Source organism: Limulus polyphemus, unplaced genomic scaffold (genome assembly GCF_000517525.1).
Source record: "Limulus polyphemus unplaced genomic scaffold, Limulus_polyphemus-2.1.2 Scaffold448, whole genome shotgun sequence".
Lineage (NCBI taxonomy): Eukaryota > Metazoa > Arthropoda > Merostomata > Xiphosura > Limulidae > Limulus > Limulus polyphemus.
This window is the reverse complement of record NW_013666058.1, coordinates 85316-105011: the sequence shown is the minus strand read 5'-3', so window position 1 is coordinate 105011 and position 19696 is coordinate 85316. Positions and strand designations below refer to the sequence as shown.

At 33.8% G+C, this 19696-nt stretch overlaps 1 protein-coding gene across 1 annotated transcript in view; it reads left to right on the top strand.

The window, feature by feature from the left end:
- The first annotated feature begins 1727 nt into the window (after window positions 1–1727).
- The window catches only part of LOC106458337 (carbonic anhydrase-like), a 32564-nt gene continuing 14595 nt past the window's right edge, over window positions 1728–19696 (top strand). Inside the window, exons 1-2 of the mRNA XM_013917846.2 lie at window positions 1728–1859; window positions 15342–15539. Of these exons, the coding sequence (XP_013773300.1) occupies window positions 1829–1859; window positions 15342–15539 (229 nt within the window). The 5' untranslated portion in view covers window positions 1728–1828. The remainder of the gene's footprint in view (window positions 1860–15341; window positions 15540–19696) is intronic.

Genomic DNA, 19696 nt, shown 5'->3' with positions numbered 1-19696 from the left:
CTGCTAGAAACACTCAAAAGTGGCAGGAAGAAAATGGTATCCAGAATTTGCCCTGGCCGAGCCAATCTCCTGACATGAGCTCCATCGAAAACCTTTGGGCCATACTCGACCGGCAAATCAAGAAACAACAACAACAACAAAAAAACAACCAACTTCGAAGAGCGATCTACTCTAAGTTTTGAAGCAAGAGTGGGCGAAAATCCCACAATCTAAAATTGACGAGATGATTCTCACGATGCCCCAAAGGATCAACGAACTCCACGAAGCGAAAGGAAGATCTACTAGATATTAATTAAATTATAAATATATCAATTCATGTGAATTTGCCTGAAAATTTAATTTTTTTCTGAAAAGGTGGTGTCTATTTACTTGTGACCACGCTGTGTAGAACAAACTATCAGAAGTATTCATATTAGAGAAACTAGTTTCGACAGATGCGTGCGTCCTTTTCAGTCTTATATTGTTTCGTGGTCAACAATGGTTACGTGATCCCTAAACTTCGAATTCGCTTAAGGACACAGGAGATCAGGAAGGTTATTTGTTTGTTTTTTAGAGCAATACCACATTGGACTATCAACTTTGTCCACCCCAGATAATCGAGTCACGGATTTTAGCGTTGTAAGTCTGTAAATTTACCGCTGTTCTACCAGGGGGCGGTCAGAGAGTTGTTTAACCTAAAGTGGTCTTGGGAGGGGTTGAAATTAGGCAAGCTTTTGATTAAGCAACCTTTGATGATTTTTTCTTTTCATGTAATTATTCGTTTTACATAAAATTATTTTTGACTCCCAATCAATCTGATGGCCAGAATATCTTCTTTTTTTATCTTCAGGTGTTCTATTTCAATTAGGCGTTTATATTATATCATGCCAATCCTTTGAGAAAGGTTATGCAGGAAACCCCAGGGAGTGTTGACAGGAAAGATTCTAAACATAAAAAAAGAAAGACATTAAATATGGAAAGACAACCAGTACCATTTTTCTTCATATGAGAGATTCTGTCCACCAAATCGATTGGAAATCAACAATAATTTTACGCAAAATGGATAACTACATAAAAAGAAGAATCGTTGCTTAATCAAAAGCCTGTCTAATTTCCACACTTCCGGTGTTGTTGACCAGCTCGCCTTCCTGGATAACTACATAAAAAGAAGAATCGTTGCTTAATCAAAAGCCTGTCTAATTTCAACACTTCCGGTGTTGTTGACCAGCTCGCCTTCCTGGATAACTACATAAAAAGAAGAATCGTTGCTTAATCAAAAGCCTGTCTAATTTCAACACTTCCCGTGTTGTTGACCAGCTCGCCTTCCTGCCAGAAGACAACGTTAAACTGAAGAGAGCGCACAAATGTGTCAAAACTAGATTTTCAAAAATCAAGACTTCTGACAGTTTGTTCCACTTACTGTAGTTTTTCACTAACAGCTATACATACGATAATTTGTTATTTTATTACACGTCTCTTGATTAGACAGGAATAACTACAGTGCATTTTGATATTGTTGTTAACTGTATAAGTGATTTTCTATATATATCTGATGTTATACATTATTCTGTCGATGTGGAAGTGCAAAAAAATTGAGAAGGAATAGGTTTAGCTAGTAAAAATCATTACAGTGCAGAAAGGTTGAAATTTTCCTACCCGTAGGACTGACGATTTTTAGCTGCTGTTGCGCAGTTGCAAGGAAATTCTGTGACGTAATAAAAATCTGATAAATTACAGCCTGGCTTGAACGCTCAGGATTCTAGAGGTTGGACGCCCGAAAGAAAGAACGTCTTGCTGCCAAAATCCAATACAGCTCAAGAGTTCTAATTACTTATAGAAGTGTTTTCCAATGGAGGACTGGAGTTACGAGAAACATAACGGTAAGTGAATTATTTTCAAGTTCATGATAGAAACCTTATGCTAGTATTTTTAAATTATTTCTTCAATACAAAAAAAAAAAATGAAGATAAAGATTGGTAGTAAGGCGTGGAATAATCATAAAATAATCCTACCTGTGTTTGTCATGAAATATTTTATTTATCCTGAATATTATCTTGAAACGAGAACAATTTCAGCATCAAATTTGTTTTATATTCCATTTGTGAAGAACAGTCATTTCGACGTTTTTCATCGGTAAAAATTATATTTGTAAAACAAGTAACACAGAAGTAGTGTTGTTTGTAATGTGCTTTTGTTGTTTTAGCGCAAAACTACAGAAATGGACTAAGCGTTCTGTCCACTGGGGGGGGGGGGAGAAAAACCTGGATTTTAGTATTGTAAGTCTGTAAACTTAGCACTGACTAAACAGGGAAAATTGTTTTTAAACTAACATGTAGTTTTATAAGAGCAATTTAAAACGAATTTGCTGTTTACAAACAGTTTAAAATAAAGAGTTAATACTAAAGATTATCTTAAAATCTATTACTTTTATTCAAAATATTAAGACTGATACGTGGAGGTTAAACTACAAGTAAGCAAATAAACTTACGATTTTTGATAAAGCGTAGCTATTGTTTACAAAGGTATAGTTTTACATTTAGTAAAATATTACTTCTAACACTTATAATAAACGTATCACTTAGTTCCACAACATTTATTGTAAAAAACTATGTGGCATGTTATGATCCCATCATGCGAAATATATAACCCATCATGAGGTTAATAAAGGAAATTATGTGATGTACGTTATTGTACGAAACACACACTTCATCGAAAGATTTAAACTGCTACTGTTAAATGATGTGTATCGTATTGTAAAACATACAGTTTTAGTTTTTTTTAAGAAGACACATCCATGTGTTATGTAGTTTGTTTGGTTCTGTTTCCTTATCTCGAGTCCTCCGGTGACTCAGAGGTAAGTTTGAGGGCTTATAACGCTAAAAATCTGGTTTCAAGACCCTCGGTTGGCAGAGCATAGATAGTCAATTTAGGTAACTTTGTTCTTAACAACAAGTAACCAAACAACCTTATCTCGAGTACTTCTGTTGTATTTCCACTAACTTACATACAAAGTTTTGTCCATCTATTCAAATACCTGGCCAGGTGCAAGATTTTCTAAAGAATCTCCAGCTGTTGACCCTCCCCTTTTACTTTAAAATTAAAATTCTTATTCAGAAGGTACCTCCTCGAAATGTTGCCGCCATCTTTGCTTCTCAAAATTTCCTTGTTAATAAACCTATCGCTTCTACTTCTTTTTTTTTAGCTCCCCAGTAGCACAGCGGTATGTCTGCGGACTTACAATGCTAGAATCCGGGTTTCGATACTCGTGGTAGGCAGAGCACAGATAACACACTGTGTAGCTTTGTGTTTAATCACAAACAAACAAACAATCTACTTCTTTTCATTGTGAAGAATAAATTATTGGTGTTATCCCGCTGACTAATGACTCCTGTTTTTTGTTTTTACTTTCTCTGTAGCTGTTGCCCTTTCTTGTTACTTTGACAGATACTTTTTTCTCATGGCCAAAAGAACTATGTATTAAAAAAATATGTGAATGGACTTTTGAAAACACCAAAGGCAAAAGAAAATATTTTACTGTGAAAATATAATATGCCAAAAAAAAAGTATTTTGTAGATATTATTCTATATACTGCTATAAAAATCTACTAACATAAAACAATGTTTTAAACATTCATGTATTAGTAGAAATAAAATCAATAAGGTCCTACTCTCAAAGCTGTGCTTTGAAATATAGTGTTTGTTTTGTTGCTAAGCGTAAAGCTTCACAATGGACTATCTGTGCTCTCCTCACCGCAGGTATCGAAACCCGGTTTCTAGCGTTGTAAATCTGCAGACGTACCACTGTGCCACTGGGGGCTGTGTATAAGTATTTTAACTATATGTCTTCACAGTTATTTACTCACTTACCAATACGAATAACACGTAAAATAAATTTAAATACATGTACAATATTATGTAATTATTCTTTTAATTGTTTGTTTGTAGTTAAGCACAGAGCTACACAATGGGCTATCTGTGCTCTGCCTACCACGAGTATCGAAACCCGGATTCTAGCGTTGTAATTCCGCAGACATACCGCTGTGCCACTGGGGGGCTATTTGTTTAATATGAAAAACATAGAAACTGCTTTTAGGATGTCCAAAAAAAGTGTAGTTTCTGTAGAATTTGTGATTGATGATAAAGAATAAAATGTTCTATGTTTTTCTTTCCTGAAAAAAAACAACGTAACCTCCCGGAGAGACAAGAAATAGTTTGTTTATTTGCTATAAATTAATTTTGATAGTACGACGTATTAAAATAAAGCGAAAATTATTGCTGTTGTATTTCAAATAAAGCTACACATGATATTTCTGTACATAGCTGTTCCTAACTTGGAACTGATAGATTGGAGGGAAGGCAGTTAATAAACAGCAGCCATCCGTAAACCCTTGAGCTTACCTAGTAGTGGGATTTGACTGTCACTTTTTTAGCACAACTACCACCCTCTAAGCGCGGAGCGTATTTTTGTAGTAATGATGCGCGAACCATGAACTCTCGGATTCACAGTCTGGACAAACCTCTTGGCCACTCCCAGCCCAAAAGTATTGAAATAAAGTTATGTTCCCTAAAACTATTAAACATTTTATTATATGGAAAAGCAATTTGTCCATATTATTCAACTAATTTAAATGTAAAGTAGCACGGTAAGAACACAAATAACATTTGGTATTTCTTTAATAGACTGAGGCTGCTTGAGTATCTGCAAATTATGACTCTTGTGTAATTAGAAATAAAACCACATCTTATTCTGTATTAATCCTTTCTCCCATTCATCAAATCTAAGCTACTCCGAACTTGTAACATTTTAACGTGTTAAAAATATTTCAATTTTTTTTTTATTCCTGTAAACTCCCAGTGGAGCATAGGGCCGTAACAACACCTCACCAACGGAAAGTTGTTGTTACAGTTACTTGTAGCAGGTTGGTTTTTAGGGGGTGGAGTACTAGCCCCGCGCCCAACCCTCCTCCTTTCTCATCCTGGACTTGGGACTAGGCAAAGGCGGAGGTTGGCATGTGTGGTGTGACGGGGATTCGAACCCGCGACCCTCAGATTACGGCCATGCCGGGCCCAAAAATACTTCATTACTAAAGGGAAATTATTTACATATTGGAATCCAGTTCCTCAGTTTAAAATTAGGGATAATTATGTGCATCCTTATGTAACTTTGCGCCAAATTATACAATAAACAAAAACTTCTGAAAGTTAAAACGTTTAATGAACTTTACGTTTTGATGAAATTATTTTATTTTAGATAGTGAATCCCAAAATAGTAAGGCGTTTTCTTAATATTAATTTGAAATAAACGTTTATATTATAGTGGATATATAGCAAACATTCCCATATATTTTAATAACACATATTTTCTCTACTTCCCTTAGCTGCTTTATTTAGCAAGGTTCACATTTTGTTTTTACTGGTTCATTCTACGAATAAGAATAAGTAACAGACACAGGCAGAGTGATTGGGACTCGTAATTATATTCGTTTTGGGATTAGTTACAAATAACTTCACACTTCTAAAGACACGGTATAAAAATGCAAGACAAAACTTAATAAAATTTGATAGTTACCACTAAAGTCCGATCTGAACATGAGGGTAGAGGTAAATTATGTAATTAAAAAATATAACTCCAATTCAATGGTCTTTGTCTATTAATCTAAGGGAAAAAAGTTAAAAGATACAGTGAGCGATTTATGCGGATCACATTCAACCCAAGGAATCAAATGATAGGTCCGTGATACGTTACAATAAACAGCAGTCTCTCAGTAATAACAACCTCCACCTACAATCTATGTTTATACTTGAGTATGATTCATGATCTCTTGACTTTGACTGAGTTGCTATTGAGTTACATGAAAACTTATCGAGATTCCTAACTTGTTATTCTATTTAATCATAAATCCTTATAAGGGGCTGCGTTTTTAAATATTTTATTGTCAGTTTCGAAAAACTAGCATGCCTAGGTTTTCAAGAGGTTGTATTTGAAACCTTACTGGTGCTCAGGTATATAAAACACCAACATCAACAGTCGCCACATTGAGGGCGGTGTGCATAAGACGAATTCAAAATATAACCTCAGACTTGAAGTTGTTTTTCAGCGGTATTTGCCTGTTACTAGATGAGTTAGATCATAATTAACAAACTATCAATTATTTGCCATAAACTTGTTATATAATGGTCTGTTTGCTTGAATGATGCCACGGCATTTTGTATCACTATTTGTTGAAAGGTGTTTGTCATAGGAAGAGCTGTCAGGCTGATGTGAACCATAAAATGTCCAGAGAAACTCTATTCTACTGTTGTTTCATGAACTATACAATAATACTATTTATACACATTCATTCTTAAATCTCAAAAGGTTTGAAAGAAAAGGAGAAACATTAATAATTCTTCGTGTAGCAGAAATTCTGGGCATCCTGTAAACGTTTATGATAAATGTAAATATTATTATTTCTCTAACCATTTCATTTATTTGAATATTTTTGCTACATTGTAAGGTTCATTTATTTATGTAGCTTTGTGTTTATTATTTCATTTATTCTCAGTTTACCACATATGTTACAGTCGAGAGTGAGGCAAGTGAAGAAAACGTTTAAATAAAAGTAATTTTTAGAACATTCATATCGCATTTCACGTGGTTGATAATAATGCAATTTCATAAAAGTTAAAACCAATTCAAAGCCTTCATCGTCAGTCAAATCTACTTATGAAAGGTAAATAAAAGCTTCTGTTATTTTAAATTCAGTTATTCATGAATTCAATAGAAACATGCTTAAATAAGAATAACAGCTTAAAACGATGAATGAGAGATTCTTAAAGACTTGATGTGAACATTGCAAACTATAGAATCTTTGAAAGACATGGCGCGTAGTGTATGATTTCTTAAGCCTGCGAAGTGTGAAAGTCATCGTTGAAATTTAAATTTTATGTTTTGTATTTCCCGCCTGATTTTCTGCAGTAAAGAATCTGAAAAATATATCTAAGAGAACGCATAAATTTCAGCAATCAACAATATGGCGGACAAAAAATAAACAATTTATATCGAGTGAGAGATTAAAATAATAATAATAAATTACCTATGAAAATGGACTAAAAAGAACCACTTACAAATAGCTGAATTACAAATCCTGTTTTTAACAATCATTTACCCGTTCTCGTGAGTCTCCAAGTAACTCTGAGCAGCAAATCCTTAAATGTCCCTGACTCCCCTCCTTTATATCCCACATTAAGACCCAGATTTGGAATTGAAAAATCTGAAATTAGATACTTTTTTGAACGGCTCCTTGCATATTGAAACTAATCTCCAAATAAAGCGAGTGAGTCAAACTTGAGAGTCACCCCTACACAAAAAAATCTTTTGACTCCCATTTTTAAGATCCTTTCAGACCCTTTTCAAAATTCTTTCTTTGTTTATATGCTGTGAGTATCAAGAGCCTATATGCAAAATTAAAAATATATATCTGTATATGTTTTAAAAGTTGCAATGGAAACCAAGACTTGTAGATACATGCAGAAGTACATTCCAGGATGACTATATAGATGACAAGTTCTTTACAAGACAAGCGCTTTGTCTGAACAGTTTCGATGGTTAATTTGCCAATATGCGAAATATTTAAACAAATTCTAGATCATAATTACTCGCCCCCCAGTGGCACAGCGGCATGTCTGCTGACTTACAACGCTAGAATCCGGGTTTCGATACCCGTGGTGGGCAGAGCACAGATAGCCCTTGTGTAGCTTTGTGCATAATAAAAAACAAACAAACAAACAAACATAATTACTAAAAACAGAGTATTTATGTACACCATTTGAGCACATGATTTTTTAAAAGGTTATTAAGTAATGATCTTACTTTTTTCCAAAGAAATTGCTGGTGTAAAGATTTGATTAAATGGACTGGTCCTGTCTATTTCTAGAGTGGTTTGATGTTTCGACCTCTATACTGAAGATTTATTTTGCGAAATAAATACTAACTTTGGTCACCAAGCAATTTTATGCCCTTGCGCAAGGTTTAGATATTCTTACTTAAGGAAAATATATTGTAAAAATAAGTTTTTAATTTAGTAGATGGACTCTTCATAATTAAGAAAAATGGAAGATGTTTAGGTTTCAAGTAAATATCTCTCCCTCGAAGAAAAGATTTCAAGTGACGGCTTTTTATTTTTTTCTCTCTCTATAGACAACCATGCTCATTTAAGAAAAGAAAAACTGGAATACATCATGTTGCTATGTCTTCTCAACCAAAACATAATGAACATTGGTTGTATTGTAGTTATAATTAAAACCGTGCCGAAGTAAGTAAATAATTGGGCTTCCTGTTGTTTAGAATTGAGTTGCCTTATACAATATGTTATCAAATATGTCAGCTTTCTATTGTGTCGACTTTAAATTAATTTGTTCCTATTCATAGCGGATTTCAATTTGACGAAGTCGGAACCACACTACGTTAAAATTCTATATAGGGTGATAAAAACAATTATAAAGTTTCTATTCGAACCGGTAGATTTAAGGTTTAATTACTCAGCAGATCTTTGGCTTGCGAGCTGTTGACATGGTTGCAAGTTAACGAGATCATTTATGTGTGAAGTTCACACGTTACAAGGTAACTCGGAGATTTTGAAAGGCGTGATGTACGCAATAGAAATTACAGAATCTTCACACATACGTAAAAAGGCATCATCGTGAAAATGTAAAGGTTATATCTAATGACAGAACTTTGGGTGCTTTCAGAAAACTTCACTAACAAATAGGTTACACATATATCTTGATGTTAAATAAATAACCTCAGCGACGTATGTTTTCCATGTTCGGTTAACTAGAATAATAAAATGTGTCTTTCATCATGACTGCGCAGGTTAAAGCTGACGTCACTAACAGGTACATTAAAAGTTATACACTCCCGTTCACCATGTAAAAATACAAAACTAAAACCAAGAGCTATGTTTTTCTTGTTTATGAAAACCAACTGCTTTAGTTACGAAGCTACATGATTTCTTTCCCTCCTGAAACTAGCACTCTTAATCCAATTTACTAGACCATTCCTAATTCCATCATAGGATCAGTAGTATCAGGAAGGATCATTGTTCGATTTCTAATTTCCATGTTAGTGCATTGCAGTGAAACTTCACGCTTCCGTTCGCAAATAAGACATCAGTTACAAAAATGTTCATAGCCTGAGTTTGGTACCAAATTATACATATCAAAAATTTGATACGGTTGAGAAAAACAACAGAATTGTTTTTAAATTTCTGTTTATTAAGTGTTTTTTTTTTTTGCATTTGAACATGGAATAATACTTTGATTTTATATATTGGTAACGCTGTATCTGAAAACATTTTATGAATAATAATATTTTACGAACTACTGAGCCGAAAACTGTTCTGTATAAACTTTTAGAGTTCTAGCTGTGGGCTTTGCACTATTATTACGCGCAACTGTCTTCAGTAACTTGTAAAACTTGGTATTCAATTCTATTACCGTTCTATCCGTAAACACAACAAACTCTATTGAACTGTCTTACACATCCAAGCCAAATTATTTCTCAAAAAATATCCACGACTTACTTTTTTAAATGTAATTATTACAATTTTCCACAATAATATCAATATTTTTTTCCCGATGGGTCAGATAATATACGAAGTTCGATTCCTCGCGTTGGTCAGAGTGCAGATAGCTAGCTCACTGTGTAGCTTTAAGTTTGGAATTAAGTCGTCATCGAACTGTATAGCTTTGCACTAAGAAAACAACAATAATATCAGTATGGTAATAATAGGTACAAAAATATTTATTTTACAATCCTGTCACTTTTTATTAAAGTGAATAATGAAACTGGAACTTACCATGTCATGTGAGGTGTCTGTAGCAAGAACAAATTCTTTATTTAAGCAAAATACTTAAAGTATGCCATCCTAGTGTTATGAAATATCCAGCCTAAAAGTATGTACGAAAAGTTGCCAAACTAAATAATAATAATAAAAATATTTTCAGTGATGACGTTGAACATTACAGAAAGAGAGTCGATTTATTAACGTTAGAGAAAGGTAGTCAATTTTTTAACGTTAGAGAAAGGTAGTCGATTTTTTAACGTTAGAGAAAGGTAGTCGATTTTTTAACGTTAGAGAAAGGTAGTCGGTTTTTTAACGTTAGAGAAAGGTAGTCGATTTTTTAACGTTAGAGAAAGGTAGTCGGTTTTTTAACGTTAGAGAAAGGTAGTCGATTTTTTAACATAATAGAAAAGTAGTTGATTTGTTATCATTTCTATACAACTTGAGCTATGTTATTTATTAAACCATATATTCAAAGTTATTCAAATATTTGTACCACTTTCCATTTTCTCTTGTAGACTTTAAGAAAGGTACTACTCTAATAGTTAAATTTGGTCTCGGAGGGTCTGGTTCTTGTGAACGTAGTTTGCAAGATCGTAAACCGTCACTTGAATCTGTTGATGGTTTTCATTTTCCTTTTTCTCGGGACATTAATTTGAGGTAGCACACTGTCAGTTGTGACTTTTATCTTTGAACAACCTTCGACTGGTTTTAGGTCACTGTCAACATTTTACCACCAGTTTTTTCCAGTTTGGGCGGCTGTATTCACGCACACGCAAAAATCCATGTGATTGGGCGGCTGTATTCACGCACACGCAGAAATCCATGTGAGAACCTTATTTGCGGTCGAATTCAATACATTTTATTAAGTAAACTGAGGCGTTTTTTTTTTTCTAAATCATCACTCATAACGTACATAGTGAAAAATAGGCATTAGATAGAACCTGAACCTTTTCTGATTCCTTGTGGTAAGGAAAGAAGTCGAGATGTAACAGAGAACAAGACTGTCTTCGTTTTTTTTTTAAAAAAAAGACTTTATGAAAAATTATTTATTTATTTATTTTTGGTGGGTCCATGATGAAAAGGCCGAAAACGTTTACCATTTATATTTTTTTTTAAAAAAAAGAAGACACCTAGGACAGCCTCTCTTCAAATGCATGTGGCAGGACAGTATGAAATGAAGCGAGAGAAACAATCCTTTGTAATATTATAAAACTCGCACCAACTCCTCCTGGTAAAGATGATAGACCATTTCCCTCCAAACACCTGCTGTTCAGAAAGTTTTCTACCATCTCATGATTTACAGGTAATAAATGAAATTAAACCTTAACCAAATCGCACTATTAAATCTACTCTCTTGATATTAGATTGGAATATTTTTTTCATTCTCAAATTACGGTTCTGTGAAGAAAATGTGTGCAACTGGTATGGTTTTATAGAGCTTCATTTTATAAAACTCATTATTTTCCTCTACTAGAATAATAAATCAATAATAGAAATAAGTACCTGTTAAAGCACAGTATATATATATATATATTGTATATTATGCACAATATATACTGTATATCTATACGGTATGCGTGTGTAAGAGGGTTCGAATCTCCGTCAAACCAAACACGCTCGCTCTTTCAGCCGTGGAGACGTTATAATGTGACGGTCAATCCCACTATTCGTTGGTAAAAAGAGTAGCCCAAAAGTTGGCGGTGGGTGGTGATGACTAGCTGCCTTCCCTCTAAGTTAGGGACTATTAGCGCAGATAGTCCTCGTGTAGCTTTGCGCGAAATTCAAAACAAACAAGCAGGTGTAATTTTATTTGTACTAAAATATGATATTCGTTTTTCTGTGAAATAATGCGAAAAAATATTATGATTGAGATGATTTAGGCCATAACACGATTATTTATTCTTGATCGTTTCTGTTATTTCTTAATCTCTGCGTAGTTGGTTTTCTCTCACAGGGTAAGATAAAACTTATGAAAGAAAATTATAAATGTTTCGACACCTATACTAACTCAAGGATAAGAGTAATTTATCATTAAAGTTTAATTATTCTCTCTAAATATATTGATTGAGTGGTAGATAGTGCACTGTATATTATAAGTAATACAACACCTTGCGCATGTCTAAGTCTCTACATTCCAGAAATAGTTCCAAATGTGAATAAGCTCCTTTACACTGTGTATGTTCTTTGGTTCAAAACAAAGGATTCAATAGTTTAATAAAGCATCATGATTTCTGCATCGTTGACTTTCAAAGTCACCTCCGTGCAATAAGACACACATGTTCTAAATTACAAGGATTGAATTAGATATAGTGTTGCAGCATTGGTGTCCTTGAATAAGTCCATCTCATCTTCTGCCTACACATTTTATTTTCTAACTTTATTGCAGTTTGTAGTTAGCGTGGCATAGAAAAGTTTAATAAGGAAAAGATAGATGAAACCAGTATATCTTTTCACAAAGTGAAAAAGTAGAACCCTTGTGAGTTTTTCAAATATCTAAGACTTTCTCCTTTACTGCTCTGATATCTAAGTAAACCAGGTGTAAGAACAGCCTAGCTAATAGCCCTGGAAACGTAACTTCACTGGTTTTGAAGTAATTATTTCTATAATTTAAAGAGGTTTGCACACGAAATAATCTCACTGGAAGTTTGCAACTGTATTTTTTTGTCTTATAAATTAAATTGTTTCAAAGTATTACAATACTGACGTTTGCAATCTGTTGAAACACTGGAATTCAAATAAAGGCGATACATTTCAGCTACTTCTCGTCAAATATCACGCTTTATGCTTTAATAATATAACTAATGGGGATTTAAAAACTGTACCATAAATACAATAGCTCAGTGGCACTTCAGCATATCTGCTTTGTTGACCGTAATCATGATTACATGATAATTATCCTCTGGTAAAAATTATCTTGTCGATCAAACAAATAATAGATATCGGCTGACAATTCATCAAAAGACTGAAAAAGAAAGAATGCCTTTCGAAATGTGAAGTCTGTACCACACTCCAGTCAATACGAAGATAATACTTCACAGCTTTCATGATCAGTATAAAACCTTGTTAAAATCAATAGATGGGCCGGGCGTGGCCTAGTGATTAAAGTGCCTAGAATGCGAATCTGAGGAATCGATGTTAACGTCCCCTTGCCACAAAAAACGTTCTCCACATTTTAGATGTGTTATAAGAGTGATTTGACAGTCAAATCCCATTAATCGTCAAGCAAAAGTAGCTCAAAAGTTGGCCGTGGGTGCGGGTGCTGTTTACTAGCTGTTTTCCCTCTAGTCTATCAGTTCAAATATGAGGGATAGGTATGTACAGGTAGTCTTCGCGTAATTTTGCGCATAAATCTAAAGCAATCAAACACGTCTGTAAATAAAATGTGGTCCACGTATGCAAACGTAACATAGCGACTATTTCAATATATTTTATCTGTTTGCTTTAGAACAAAGCCACATTAGGCTATCTGCTGTGTCCACTGCGGGGAATCGAACCCCAGATTTTAGCATTGTAAGTCCCTAAACTTATTGTTGTCCCACCGGGGGACATATTTTATATCAGACTCTATACATTTGTCAATACTTTATATGAGTCTACCATGTATAGAGTAAATTTCATAAAATTAATGTTGTTTTTTTTTTAATTTAACCAGTAGAACCTATATAGGCAGAAATTAAGAAGATAAACCCCCTCATGAGGTTTACTTCAAACCTAACCGATAGTGCTAGGATTTTTTCTTAACATGGAAGGTTCCAAGGGGCTTTCATGAAGTAAGAAAAAATTGCCCACGATATTAATGAACGAGAATAAAAACAAATGTTTGATAATAATAAAAAAATTCCAGCAATTGTGTGTATAAACGTTTGCCTCCCCCCGATAACTCAGTGGTATTTCCGAGAGCTTATAATGGTAAAAAATCAGGTTTAGATACCAGCGGTTGCCAGAGCACAGATAGCCCATTGTGTAGCTTTGTGTTGAACAACAAACAAACAATCGGACAACCATGATTGTTTGTTTTGAATTTCGCGCCAAGCTATACGAGGGATATCCGAGCTCATAAGTTAGAGGCAAGGTAGATAGTCAACAGTATTTACAGTTAAATCTTGGGCTATTCATATTTGACTGAATTGTGGGATTTGACCATCCACGGCCTCAAAGTAAGGGGAAGGTTTTTTTTTTTTTTGCTGCAAGTGGGCGCGAACCATGAACATTTGTCACATCTGAACACGCTAACCGTTATGCCACGCCCGGTCACGTCATTTTATAGTTATTAAACTCAAATGAATGATAAGAATACTAGGTCCCTGTAAGATCATAGCGATCGAATTTTGGCGAACAGCTAAGTTCAAGTTATGTGAATTTCTACACAATTTAGGTATGTCCGTATGATGACTTGTACATAGCACTAGGTAAGGTGTTAAAGTCACTACTACATATCTGTTGTATAGCAGTTAAATTTATTTCTATACGGTTTCTAATAAGTTTGGGAAGAAGTTTAGATTTACAGATATTCACAAGATGCATGTACTTAAAATGGTGACAACTTACGCCATATCACGGATACTTATGGCTAATTCATTCATTTAGAACATACCACAGCCACCTAGAAAGCTTTCAGGTTTTTTATGTGACGTGTAATATTTACTCTCATATCCTTCCCCAATTTTTTTTTTCCCACTGGCTCAGTAGTAAGTCTGAATACTTATAATGCTAAAACCTGGTTTCGATACTCATGGTGGGCACTCCACAGATAATCCATTATGTAGCTTTGTGCTTAACAACAACCAAACCAATACCCAAATTAATTGTATTCTCTGTAGCTGAACAGAGCGTGGGCCAGTGGCTAGTGCGCTGGACTATGGATCTGTGAGTCCAGTGTTTGATTTTTCTTTAAAAAAAACGCACTCTGCTATTTAGGGCCATGGATGTGTTATAAGGATGACACTCACATCCTACTGTTCGGTCAGACAAGAGTATCTCAAGAGTTGGAAGCAGGTGTTGTTACTAGCTGCCTTCCGTCTAGTTCACCAGTTCAAAATAATGGGCGGCTAGCGCAGATAACTTTGAGTAGTTTAAGCCAAATACCCGGAAAAAAATTCGTAAGTAATGTTCAAATCATTCCATAAGTTTGAGATGACCTGCCGATAAAAATGTCTGTTAAAGATCTAGAAATAAGATGAAGATTTACGCGATAATAAACAAGGCTTAGTAACTTAATACTGACATAACTGTATTGTTTGGACTAACATTACCTGATGAGGATGGTTGTAAAGTACAGTATTCTTTGGCCATCAGATTCTACATACGTGTCTAAAATTTGGTTTAATTGTGTTTTGCTGCAATATATGGTCAGCATCTTCAGTGAATGTTTGCGTTAGTTTTATCTATTTTAAATAAAACAACGAAAAATTCAATACATGAACAATAAGTAAAACTGATAGATTATAAACTAGATAACAGCACTAGCATTTAAACACCTTGGTTAATGATTTCAGGTTCATTAAGGTCTTGTTTAATTTCTTTCTTTGGTACTAGGACCAGCCACATGGGCCAGCAAATTTCCGGCAGCTGCAGGAAGCAAACAATCACCAATAGACATTGAACCGACTGTTGCACAGTCTCATTCTAAGCTGCTGGACTTTCCATTACAATGGTCTTACGTGTCAAACAAGAGCCTATATTTGTTAAATACTGGACATGGATGGAAGGTAAACGTTGACGGAGAAGGTTCATGTAAGTAGCATTTTATTTTTATTTTTACTCATCTCGTATTGAAAAATGCGTACACATCTATATCCTTTTCGACTCTGTCAACAAAAGTCAAGAATGTTCATAGGATATAACGTTATCGTTGAAATCTATTTGTAAATTATAATTAACTTAATATTTTTAAGTTGTCTTTTCATAGCAGGACAAATTCAAGTTTTTGTTCTGATACTAATTTCCATTACTTTCACCTCATTTAAAAATAAATTGGATGACAATATATAGTACACAAATTTTCAAACACGCACACAGAAAATTTTCAATCAAATACACGATCAAATGAAATTAATTTTAAAATAAATAATTAAATTAAACGGCAAGCTATAAATGTTTTTTTTTTCGGATATTCGTGCAAATCTACGATGAATATTTGGGATAGCCGTCCCTTATTGTGAAACGATAGTCTAGAGGGAAAGCAACGCCCCCTCCCCCGCCCCTCACTGTCAACTTTAAACGAATAGCGGGATTTGGTCGTCACTCTGATACTGCACCTACAGCCCAAAACGTGAAACACGATTATATGGCAATGAGTCGCAAACCGTGAAGCCTCAATTTTACAGTCCGAGCAATTTAATCACTAGGCCTCGTCCGGCCCCAGTTGTAAATGAGATGGTAAAAAACGAACAACCGAGTCCAAACACGAGTGTGAATAAAAACATTCGATAGACAATTTTATTTTTAAAGATAAAAAAATAATGTACCTGTGTAGGAATGTTGGTTTTTCAATGATACATGATCCTATAAGGATTTTCTTTGAAACTTTCTGTCGAACCATTAAATGATTATACAAAACTCTAAATACTAAGAAGGAATTATAACAATCTGGAAAATAACTTGAATTCAAAGTTTGAATTGAGTATTGGTGTCAGTCCCCACAAACTGACGTTGAACAATCTATTATGAAATTAAACCTTATTTTGTTGGTACGAATTTGCGTATCTTCAGGAGAAAAACAAATCATTAAATCACTAAAATGAGTTTTTTTTCTTATTGGTCTATTTCCGATACTAATACGTTAATTTGTTGTAACAAAATTAAACGATTAAGAGATATCTTATTTCAGTCAGACAAACCAAAAGAGGAGTCTTAATCTGTAGAATATCATAGAATCAAATTTCGATTGAAAGTTTAGGATTACAGTTTTTTTTTGCTATGTATTTCCTTAGGTAAAAATGACGTACAACAATTGATTAGTGACGAAGGGCAACAGTATATCTAACGAATATTTCTGTGTATTGAAGTTTAGTAGTTAAGCCCTTTTATTTTTCATTCGAAATTTTCTCAATTCAATTGTAATAGTTTGATTTTTTTGAATTTTGCGCAAAGATACACGAGGACTAACTGCGTTAGCCGTCCCTAATTTAGGGCTACTCTTTTATCAACGGTTGACCGTCACATTATAACGCCACCACGGCTGAAAGGGCGAGCATGTTTGGTGTGACTCAGAGTGCGAGTCGAGCGCCTTAACCACCTGGCCATGCCGGGCTCCAATTCGAGCATCAATGATCATTGTAGCCAGAAATTTAACCAGTGACTGTTGATACGTCTAATCTTGTTTTGATTATCACTTTACTTGCTAGCGATTCTACATTCTAAACTTATGCACGAAATACTATCTTACTTTATTTTATTTTCTGAAAAACACAACCTTCAATTTCCAACAACGAGGCAATTTTACTTTATGAAAAAAATTGATTGGTACAGTAAAAAAGTATTTGAAAACAAACTATCTAGAAAAACCTAATGCTGACCGCATAGTGAAAAATATGTCTTAGAAAAAGTAAATATGTAAAATACGAAAGTCATAATTCCAAATTTATAATTCCTAAATAGTAGAGACACTGTACTTTAGTTAATGATCTTTAAACATCATGTTTATAACGTGGTTGTAATTTTTAAAGTATATTCGATACTAAAATTCAGTTTATTTGCAATATTATTTTTGAAATTCATTTTTTATCACTGATGAGCCGATTTTGTAGTTTTTTATGTTTGTTTTTGAGATAGTTACACAGAAACGATTTTGAAATTTGGATTATACGAACCCCTGTGTCTATTATGTTTGTGACAAACGTTAAACTAAGAACTCGATTTTGAGCATGTACAATATTGATACTTGTATGTCAATGCAACGTTTAAAACAAGTTATATTTTCTAGTTATTTTCGTAGGTTCAGTTTAAATGGATGTACTTTAATCATTCCTTCGTGCTTTACAATAATTTTTATAGTGGAGTATCATTTTTTTTATTACGAGACTTGAATAGAACATAAACAATTGTTTTTAATGTTACTGTACGTTTTGACTTTTTTTTATTTTAGGGATTGTACAAAAACAGACTCTAAAGACATAGTCTAAACGAAGATAGGCCATGCCGGGCCTTTAAGGCTTTAGAAAAGTTGACGTTTATTTTAAAGATCGTTCAGTTTTCTTTTAAGTATATTGATAGAAAACTAGAGGTTATTCACGCGAATCGTAAACTGCAAGCTGGAAATAAGTTACTGTAATATTTTGTTGTAAACTTAGATATTTAGACCCAACAAAAGTCGTGATATAAATTACTGTCCAAGTCCATTTTGTAAACATATTAGTTTTTCAACCTGAACGGCATCTTGTGCACACAGAGGTTAAATGGCCAAATCAGAAGCCCTTGGAATTCAGGTATAGCTATCCTCATTTGGAATATTGGCCAAAAGAATGACAGCCAATCAGTAGAACGTATGGCTACAAGAGCTCCTGAAACCGAATAGCTGAATTAATTGTCGCTTTATAACGTGCCCACAGTTGAAAGTCTGGAAGACCGCCGGTTTCTTTTGAACCTTGAATGAAATTAAGTTAAAAAGATTTAACTCGAAATGACTCTCAAGTTAAATTAATCAATTAGGTTGAAGCATGTCTAGCAGATTAACCATTAACACACTCCTGGACCTTCATAGCTCTGATATTTCTTTATCACAAGATATAGAGTGAATAGATAGTCTTACATAAAAATGTGTTTTCTTTTTTTTTCAAGTTTTAAGAAAAAATTTCGAACAGTTAACTTGCACAAGAACTAGAGAAAATATATTCCACGTTTGTGAAACTGAAATTTTCGAAATGCTGAAAACATTCGAAGCATGCATATGCTAAGTAAATGCTATTTTAAAATTTATTTCGCTTGTATTGAAGACTTGTTACTGTTTTTTTAACATTATTCATAAATTCTCTCATTATATTTGTCATGATATTGAATAAAAACACCCAAATGAATATGAAAACAGGAAGTTTTTTTACTACTTTTATGAGAACTTTACGTCAAACATTCTGAAAAATTAAGCAAAAAAAGTGAAGAATAAATGTACGGTAGAAATCTGTTAAAAATTAAATAATAAAAAAAAAGTGAAGATGAATTTCGTCTTTGGTGAAAATCAGTAAAAGGGAACTCATTTCTTAATGGCTATAATCTCAACGAACTATTTTAAATATAGTATCTACCCCTATATTGTTCTCCAGTTAACTAGATTAATGTTGCTCTGTACACTTCTTGTTATTTTGTCACAGACTGCAAAACGGGCATCTTAAATAAAATAAATAATAGAAACGTAAATTTATTTGGGTCTTCCCTAATAACCACCAAAACAAAAGCTGTTTTTTATGTATAGTTTATCAAAATAAAGTTGAATTTTGTGTAGGTTTTTGAATGCTGATAAAGCAGTTCTCTTGGATATCCCACCATCTACTTTCAATCCATACACTATGCCTGGAGAAAACGCGCTATGTAATGAATACTCCTTTTCAAAACCACCGATTTAAAAACAGTCCTTCGTGCATGAGTCCAGGTACTCCTAAAGTAGTCCTTTTAATTAACTCAATAGTTCAATAGCATAATCATATTTACCGACGTGTTCGTCATAATTTATATCGACTTTATATGAATCGGATTTAGGAAGAATGTTCAGTATATATATATATATATCAGTCTTCCATTAAGTTCTTTACAATTCTGTTCGACAATACGAAAAAACGATAAAAGTACGTTAATCAAAATGGACATATGGATTGGCTTTATCGTGTTCAGAAAACAGATTGGATCTGGAACCAAAAGGCTGAGTAACGATGTCGCAGCCTATCTTTTAGAAAAATCAA